Source organism: Lithobates pipiens, unplaced genomic scaffold, assembly GCF_037356315.1.
Source record: "Lithobates pipiens isolate NorthernLeopardFrog02 unplaced genomic scaffold, aLitPip1_a1.2 Scaffold_69, whole genome shotgun sequence".
Taxonomy (NCBI): domain Eukaryota; kingdom Metazoa; phylum Chordata; class Amphibia; order Anura; family Ranidae; genus Lithobates; species Lithobates pipiens.
In genome coordinates, this window is record NW_027507891.1 from 1,684,085 (window position 1) to 1,693,476 (window position 9,392).

General features: G+C 46.2%; 1 protein-coding gene across 3 annotated transcripts in view; it reads left to right on the forward strand.

Annotated features, from left to right (window-relative positions):
- Positions 1–7,916, forward strand: part of LMCD1 (LIM and cysteine rich domains 1) — a 54,436-nt gene extending 46,520 nt beyond the window's left edge. Inside the window, exons 6-7 of one of the 3 annotated variants that reach the window (XR_013270193.1) lie at positions 1,359–5,577; positions 5,618–7,916. Coding sequence is in view for 1 of the 3 variants with exons in the window: in XM_077467957.1 (XP_077324083.1) it covers positions 1,359–1,520 (162 nt within the window). In the remaining 2 variants the exon portion in view is untranslated. Of the gene's footprint in view, positions 1–1,358 lie in introns of all 3 variants that reach the window. The other 2 variants (XR_013270194.1, XM_077467957.1) reach the window with 2 other exon arrangements.
- Positions 7,917–9,392: the final 1,476 nt, after the last annotated feature.

Sequence of the window (9,392 nt, forward strand, 5' to 3'; positions counted from 1 at the left end):
ATCTCCCTCCACCAAATTTAACAGTTTACTTCCTGGATTTACACAGACACACACTTCCAGCTCTGCAGCTCTCATTGGTCCTCCCTTCCTGACAAACTCTCAGGAGAGAGAGAGACATGATGTCATAAGCCTAGACTACTGACCAGACAGGAAACAGGAAGTGGGCTGTATAAGGGATTTACTGGCAGAAAAAAATGTTTTACTATCCAAAGATAAAACAACAACAAAGATTTATAGATGGGAAGATGAAAAATGACTGAAGATCCACTTTAAAGGCACAAAAGAGGTGAAAACAGGGAAAGTGAGGAAATGTAGAATTCCCGATTCTCACCGCTTGCCATGTTTTCAGTCGTCCCCGGAAGTGTCACATTGTAAAATAACTGCCAATCATCTCAAGAGCCCCAAATTCTGATAGTAACAGGAGCACCAATAGGGAACAAATGGAACCCGACGCGGTTCAGGCATCGCTCCCAACTGTCCCTCATTTCCAGGGGCTGTCCCTCTGTCCCCCTCATTTTTCCCTCATGTCGCTCTGATCTCTATAATTGTATATAAAATGCACTTTTTATCTTTCAAAAGTGTTTCTCAGAGCTAAACCTTTATCTGATTTCTAAATTGCTGTATTTGTAAATTCCAAACGCCAATATAAAGGAATAGAAGCAGTAAAACAAATCACTTGTGGATTTAATCGATCTTTTTTTTGTACTATTCTCCTTGAAAGGGGCGTGGCAAGGGGTGTGTCCTATGTCTGCATACTTTTGATGATAGGTGTCCCTCATTCCCATCTCAGAAAGTTGGGAGGTGGGGTTCAGGGGCCAACAACCCCCTTCATCAGGGCTTTAAATGTGATTGTTCCAATAATGAGGTCCTCTCTCATTCCGGGAACTTTGGGTTCTTCTGCAGGAAATAAAACTTCTATGAAGGAACTTTGAATCCAGTGAAACGCGTCGTGAAGGGGGATGGTTAGACTCTGAAACATGCTGGATGCATTTGTTTGACCCTCTTGAGACAATTGTTTGAACTTTTTTGACATTTTTATGCTGGGATTTTTCCGGTTAGGTGGTCCCCATTTCTCTGGGGTTCCCCGCTTTGTGGAAAGCTGCCAAACCTAGGCCATCAGGCTCAACCATTGGTTCCTTCTCACCTTCTCCATCCCCCTCCCATTGGATTATTTTATCACAGGTCTGACATGGTGCTCTGTCTCCCAGCCTCTCAGTGTACACAACATACATTCAGATCACTGAAGTTTGGTGACCTTCCACCACTTGGCTCCATGTGACGAGTGACAGATAAAGCATAGAAGAGAAAGGAATTGTGAATCCATTACTGACGTCTTTCTGCTCTCTTTTACCCTCCAGATTATATTCTCAGAAGACTACCGGCAGCTCGATGGAAAGTCTTGGCACAAAGAACATTTTTCCTGCCCAGTCTGCGAGCAAACACTGACCGAGCGCCCCTACATGCCAGACCGGGGCCAACCCTTGTGTGTCGCCTGCAGCAAGGACAACGCCGCCCATTAGACCAAAGAGCAATGAGATCATTAGAGTGCGGGATGCAGAGAGCAACCATGTGCAGTAATCCCTAAAGAGTCTATAGATATATAGGAGGTCAGAATCCATGCTCCACCCCAATCTGTGCTCCACCCCAATCTGTGCTCCACCCCAATCTGTGCTCCACCCCAATCCGTGCTCCACCCCAATCCGTGCTCCACCCCAATCCGTGCTCCACCCCAATCCGTGCTCCACCCCAATCTGTGCTCCACCCCAATCTGTGCTCCACCCCAATCCGTGCTCCACCCCAATCCGTGCTCCACCCAAATATATGCTCCACCCCAATCCGTGCTCCACCCCAATCCGTGCTCCACCCCAATCCGTGCTCCACCCCAATCCATGCTCCACCCAATTATATGCTTCACCCCAATCCATACTTCACCCCAATCCATGCTCCACCCAAATCCATGCTCCACCTCAATCCATGCTCCACCTCAATCCGTGCTCCACCAAAATCTATGCTCCACCCCAATCCATGCTTCATCCCAATCCATGCTCCACCCCAATCCCTACTCCACCCAAATCTATGCTCCACCCCAATCCATACTTCACCAAAATCCATGCTTCACCCCAATCCATATTTCACCCAAACCCATGCTCCACCCCAATCCATAATTCAGTTCACCCAAATCTATGATCCACCCAAATCCATGCTCCACCCAAATCCATGCTCCACCCCAATCCATGCTCCACCCAAATCTATGCTCCACCCCAATCCATACTCCAATCCATGCTCCACCCCAATCTATGCTCCACCCCAATCCATGCTCCACTCCAATCAATGCTCCACCCCAAACCATACTCCACCCAAATCTATGCTCCACCCCAATCCATCTTTCACCCAAATCTATGCTCCACCCCAATCCATCTTTCACCCAAATCTATGCTCCACCCCAATCCATACTTTACCCAAATCTATGCCCCACCCCAATCCATACTCCACCCCAATCCATACTCCACCACACTCTATGCTCCACCCCAATCCATACTTCACCCACAGTGTACCCCAATCTACACTCCACCCTAATCCATGCCCCACCCCAATCTACACTCCGCAGCCCTGGAGGAAGCCCACCTGCTGGCTTCCAAAACGTTTAGGAGCAAAGCCGTGATAGGAACTTAAGTAGTTAAACCATTTAGAAGAAGCCATGGGGCTGCCCACCAGGCTCCACCTGTAGATCATGTATCACTTTTGGGGTGAACATCCTACCTGCTGGATAGTTCTCATTTTCATCTCAGTATTGATGTTGTGCAGAGAGACGTCCCCATCATCTAATTCCCATCGCTTACTGATCCTGAAAATATAATCTAATGCCGGGGTCCTCCAACTTAAAGAAAGGACCAGTTCACTGTCCTTCAGACCTGGGGGGGGGGGAGGGGGGATAATCTGTGGTCAGCAGGAAAATGCCCCAGAATTGGTGGAAGCTCCCAGGTCCCCTTACACACACTGAAGCATAAGAGGGGGTTGCAGACTCAGCCAAATGCATGACGAATCTTGCTTCGCTGGATTATATTAAGATATGTAGAAAGTAATATTGGCCCCCCACCAAAGGAGTGACAGTCCAGATGGGTCTTTTCAAACAACAAAGACCCAACATGTTTCCAGGGTTCCCCCCTCCCTACCGGGGCTTATTGCTGCAGTTATTTTTGAATGACGTATTTCTAATTTTCTGATCCCCACAGATCTGGCAGTTTTTGAAGCTACACAAAATAAAAGCCCAGATAAAGGGGGAGGGTGTGAACCCCAGAAGTTTGTTGGCTCTGTTTTCCTATTTGTTATCTAATAGAGGATCACTCTGGACTCTAAAACCATTGGAGTGCGCCTCTTACTGCCTGCTACATACAGGATTCTCCTGGGGATCTCCTCCTTTTTTAGGGTCACTTTGGTGTAAGGGGGGCACCTCACTAAAGTGAGTAATAAGACTTCATGCTCAGCACTGGGCATTAATAATGGGGGGTTAGCTCCTCATCCTGTATATACTTTGGATTATACTAAAGCAAACCCCCCCCCCCCCCCATCACTTTTTTATCTTCCCTTCCCCTGGGGTCTTCTGGAAAGGGTTAGTCATGTAATGTCTTGGGGTCCACCCCAGGAGAACCTGGGCTCACAGGAAGTGGGCTGAATGGCGCTAACTATAATTCAACTCAAAAGAAAAGCGGCGGGTGGGATTGGTGGGTCTTCAAGGAGCAGCGATGGACAGGATCAGGATTTATAGATCGCCAACTGTTTACTCAGCAATTTACAATATAAACTAAGACAGTAGAGTTACAATACAATACAATACAAGAGTGGTGGTGTTGGGGGGGGGGGGGGGGGGTGGTTTGCCTGGTCCTGAGAGCTTACACTCTACAAATTGTCTTTTCAAAATTCCAGGGAAAATTTTTTTCTCTGAAAACTGGAAATCTGCGGCTCAGTGGATTCCTGGCCTCAGTTGTATTGTTTTAGGAACACACCAGCAGCTCTCCAACCTTTCATGCTGGAGGAGGCTTTGTAGAGATATCTTCACGGGGTTCAGGAATCGGACCTCATTCTGGAGAATTGCTCCCCCTGGAGGTCACTGCACATCGATGAACTCTGCATTGCGCTGATTGGCTCCCGCAGCGTCTGATGATTCTGATGCAGCGTTTGACTTTTGCACTTTCTGTATCCCTTCTCTATTTTATGTCTCATCTTTTCAGAGGAAAGGAAAATGTCACCATCAATGGACCAATAATGTGTCCACAACCCCCACCGTTGGCCTGCCACGTACCACCGTCTGCTGTGGTGCCTCAGTGGAAGCCACCTATGGAAATGTGTGTCCTGGGCAGTTATAGACACTTTCATAACAAGTTCAGCCATCCATAAAACAGGAACTGGAACTAACCTGTACAGAGTATAGAAAGCACCAAACATGTAATAGCTGTAAACAGCGCCATCTACAGGCCAGAGGTATGAACACCACAAAGTGCCTGATAAATTCAAAAAAACAAAAGTTAAAATAGATGAAAACCCAACTGGATGATGTTTAGTTTGCTGTAAAATTGTGCATTACCAGGCTGGTTTCTATAAATGAATGTTTCCAACTTTTTTAAATCTTTTTTTGTATCCTCCCACTCAGTGCCGGGACAAGGTCATCCAGCGCCAAGGGCAAAGATGCCAAACCGTGACCCCCTCCCTTACCTTAGGGTTAGGGTCAGGGCCTCCCCATCCCTTCAATAAACCATTGTACGCAGGGCAGCTGCCCCTCCGGCCCACCCCTTGTCCCGGCCCTGCTCCCACTGCTGGTCTTCTGCAACCTCTTCTCTCACGGCCTTGTGAAAAGGTGACAATGTAGGAGCACATTTGTGAGACAGGTAAAAAGTGTTGTCACCCTATAACAGGAAGTGCCTGAACAAGGACCTCCATGGCAGGATCACCAGGGATTATTTTAAGGAAAGCTTCAGATTTAAAAAGATTCACAAACTACTTTTAAAATGGCAATACTATGGAAAGGATATGATGAGATTTTAGTGATTCGGTTGACACCGACATTAATATAAAGAAGGATGGCAGATAATTCATAGAATAGGAATATCTCTACAAATGTATCTGAGTATATAAAAGGAGATGAATTTGCTTTTCTTGCTTACCCAGCATGCTTCAGTACAATATGGCCCTTGCCAGGCCGTGGTCTGCGGTGATTTATTTCCATATTACTGGAATACTAAGAAGTCTGATATTTATTGTATTTTCTGTCTATAATATGTGTATATAGTGTATCAGTGCAATAAAACCCCCAATCGAGGCCCCCATCTTCACATCTACCATCTCAACATCCATTTCTTTATCGACTTCTGACCCATGATGGTGGGATTTTGTGTCAAACATTTCCTTTGTTTTCACATTTATGACTGTCATAAGAAGAGAGAATACTCTGGAAATATGGACCTAAGTTACTGCATATCCAAATCCAAACGGGACGGGTTATAATGTCAGTTTTTTCTTCATCTTTGTTGTACTGTACAGATTTCCCTTCACTTCCTGTCCTAAATGTTTTCCTGAATCCAGGTCATGGTAGATTTATTAGTAGTTGGTCTCATGGATCCAGGTCATGGTAGATCTAGTAGTAGTTGGTCTCATAGACCCAGGTCATGGTATATCTAGTTGTAGTTGGTCTCATGAATCCAGACCATAGTATATATATATCAGCGCCTAGAGGCGATTCAGTTTGCATCGTGCATATACAATTATTTCATTCATTCATTCATCTAGTAGTAGTTGGTCTCATGGATCCAGGTCATGGTAGATCTAGTAGTAGTTGGTCTCATGGATCCAGGTCATGGTAGATCTAGTATTAGGTGGTCTCATGAATCCAGGTCATGGTAGATCTAGTAGTAGTTGGTCTCATGGATCCAGGTCAAGGACTATCTAGTAGTAGTTGATCGTATGAATCCAGGCCATAGTATATCTAGTAGTAGTTGGTATCAGGTATCCAGGTCAAGGTAGATCTAGTAGTAGTTGGTCTCATGGACCCAAGTCATGATAGATCTAGTAGTGGTTGATCTTATGAATCCAGGCCATAGTATATCTAGTAGTAGTTGATATCAGGTATCCAGGCCATAGTATATCTAGTAGGTGTTGGTCTCATGGATCCAGGTCAGGGTAGATCTAGTAGTAGTTGGTCTCATGAATCCAGGTCATGGTATATCTAGTATTAGGTGGTCTCAGAAATCCAGGTCATGGTAGATCTAGTAGTAGTTGGTCTCATGGATCCAGGTCATGATAGATCTAGTAGTAGTTGATCTTATGAATCCAGGCCATAGTATATCTAGTAGTAGTTGGTATCAGGTATCCAGGTCAGGGTAGATCTAGTAGTAGTTGGTCTCATGGATCCAAGTCATGATAGATCTAGTAGTAGTTGATCTTATGAATCCAGGCCATAGTATATCTAGTAGTTGTTGGTCTCATGGATCCAGGTCATGGTATATCTGGTAGTAGTTGGTCTCATGGATCCAGGTCATGGTATATCTAGTAGTAGTTGGTCTCATGGATCCAGGTCATGGTATATCTAGTAGTAGTTGGTCTCATGGATCCAGGTCATGGTATATCTGGTAGTAGTTGGTCTCATGGATCCATGTCATGCTATATCTAGTAGTAATTGGTCTCATGGATCCAGGTCATGGTATATCTGGTAGTAGTTGGTCTCATGGATCCACGTCATGGTATATCTGGTAGTAGTTGGTCTCATGGATCCATGTCATGGTATATCTGGTAGTAGTTGATTACATCTAACTGGACTTATTCTTTAATGTTCAAGACTTTTCATAGTTTCTCCAAGTCAATTCTTCAGTTGTAATGTGTTAAGGCAGATGTTGATTGTCAAAGAACAGGGCAGGAGGTGTGAAAGTTCGGGAAGCTCCCTGTTCTGCCACTTTAACATCTCTACCCCAGCAAACTGACATAAATTCACAGCTTCAATCATGGCAGTAGAAGAATTAACACCTATACAGACTTCCTGATACCAAGGATTGGATGATGAAAATAGAACGGGGAGGCTCAGAGACTTGCAAACTTCGCACCCTGTTCTTGAACAATCGACATCTGCCTTGACACATTTCATGGAGGTGTTTGTGCTCCCTGTGTGGATATGATGTTGGGAATGGATGTTGGGGGATTTTTCTGACACCTATCAGAAGTGAAGAAGCGACTTTCCGAAGGATCTTCAACATTAGTCCAGATGAATGTGACCAACTACTACCACTACTATTACTACTACTACTAGTACTACACTTCTGTCCTGTAGACTCAACAGGAAGTAAGAGGAAATCTCTCAAAGGTGGAGGAAGTTCCCTCTTTGTTGTCACCAGAGCTAGTGTACCCATTGGTGATGTCCCCTCTATTCCTGTTCTGGTGACCATAGAGAGTAAATCTTCCAATGGGGGACACAGTAATAAGGTCCTGACAGGGATCCTAACCCTGAACCACTCCACCCAAAACTAACAAATAAAGGATTCCAGTTTTGGGGACACTTTAATGACAAAATAAACTTGAATGACTTCATGACAAAGAATAGACGAGTGTATAGATCCCACACTGGCACCAGTGGAGTGTTCAGTCATTTTGGGTCAGCAAGGACGGTCAGCATTCTCCCGGGGGGGGGGGGGGTGTCACTAGACAGGAAGTCAGCCGCATGCTGGAAAATGTCTCCTCACCTTCCATGTACTTACATCGAATGTCTGCTGACCAATTTCCTAAACCTGAACATCTCAGATGAACTCTTCCCTTATGAACTGCCTCATGTGTCTCCGGACCTTTAAATTAAATTATTATTTTTGTATTGATATGTTTATTGACAAGGCGATCGATCAGACGATGCTTCTATAAATAAAGTTATTGTGGACAATCAATCCCGTGCCTTATTATATGAATCACTGAGCTGTGCTGGGACTATGGTGGGACTGTGCTGGGACTATGATAGGACTGGGCTGGGACTATGGTAGGACTAATCTGGGACTATGGCGGGACTGTGCTGGGAATATGGTGGGACTGTGCTGGGAATATGGTGGGACTGTGCTGGGACTATGGCGGGACTGTGCTGGGACTATGGTGGGACTGTGCTGGGACTATGGTGGGACTGTGCTGGGACTATGGTGGGACTGTGCTGGGACTATGGCGGGACTGTGCTGGGACTATGATAGGACTGGGCTGGGACGATGGTAAGACTGTGCTGGGACTATGGTAGGACTAATCTGGGACTATGGCGGGACTGTGCTGGGACTATGGTGGGACTGGGCTGGGACGATGGTAAGACTGTGCTGGGACTATGGCGGGACTGTGCTGGGACTATGATAGGACTGGGCTGGGACGATGGTAAGACTGTGCTGGGACTATGGTAGGACTAATCTGGGACTATGGTGGGACTGTGCTGGGACTATGGTAGGACTAAACTGGGACTATGGCGGGACTGTGCTGGGACAATGGTAAAACTGTGCTGGGACTATGGTAGGACTGTGCTGGGACTATGGTAGGACTAATCTGGGACTATGGCGGGACTGTGCTGGGACTATGGTGGGACTGTGCTGGGACTATGGCGGGACTGTGCTGGGACAATGGTAGGACTGTGCTGGGACTATGGTAGGACTAATCTGGGACTAAGGCGGGACTGTGCTGGGACTATGGCGGGACTGTACTGGGATTGTGCTGTTCCATGCCTCCTTTTAGAATAACAATGCATGTCCCATACTTCAGTTAGTCACGTACGAGGACCCCGCTCCTGTACATGATCACATCTCACCTGTGTGGTCCCGATTCACCTTCCACCACTAACAATGAATATGAGGTCTGATCTCTCCCTTTATCACCTTCACACAGGAAGTGACATCACAGCACAAGTTACCCTCCGGAAAACCACACTTTAGCCCTCTAATATACAGTACAGCAGCAATAAGACCTGCCCACAGGCCCTCCGACTCTCTAAGTAAGCTCTTGACATGAAACGCGTTAGATGGGGAGGAGGGCTTCTTCATTGTTGGGATGTTATGAATGTGACTTCACAGCTATGTGCAGAACTTGCCTCCAGGGAGAGGCAGAGAGCAAATCCAGCGGAAAATCCTCAGAAAACTGCGTTCAGAATTCCCATCTACTGTCTGCAGATCACTGCCAATCCACCACTGGGATGTACAGCACAGGGTATAGAATGGGGAGGGGAGTACAGCACAGTGTATAGTATGGGGAGGGGAGTACAGCACAGTGTATAGTATGGGGAGGGGGTACAGCACAGTGTATAGAATGGGGAGGGGGTACAACACAGTGTATAGAATGGGGATGGGTACAGCCCAGTGTATAGGATGGGGAAGGGGTACAGCGTATAGGATGGGAATGGA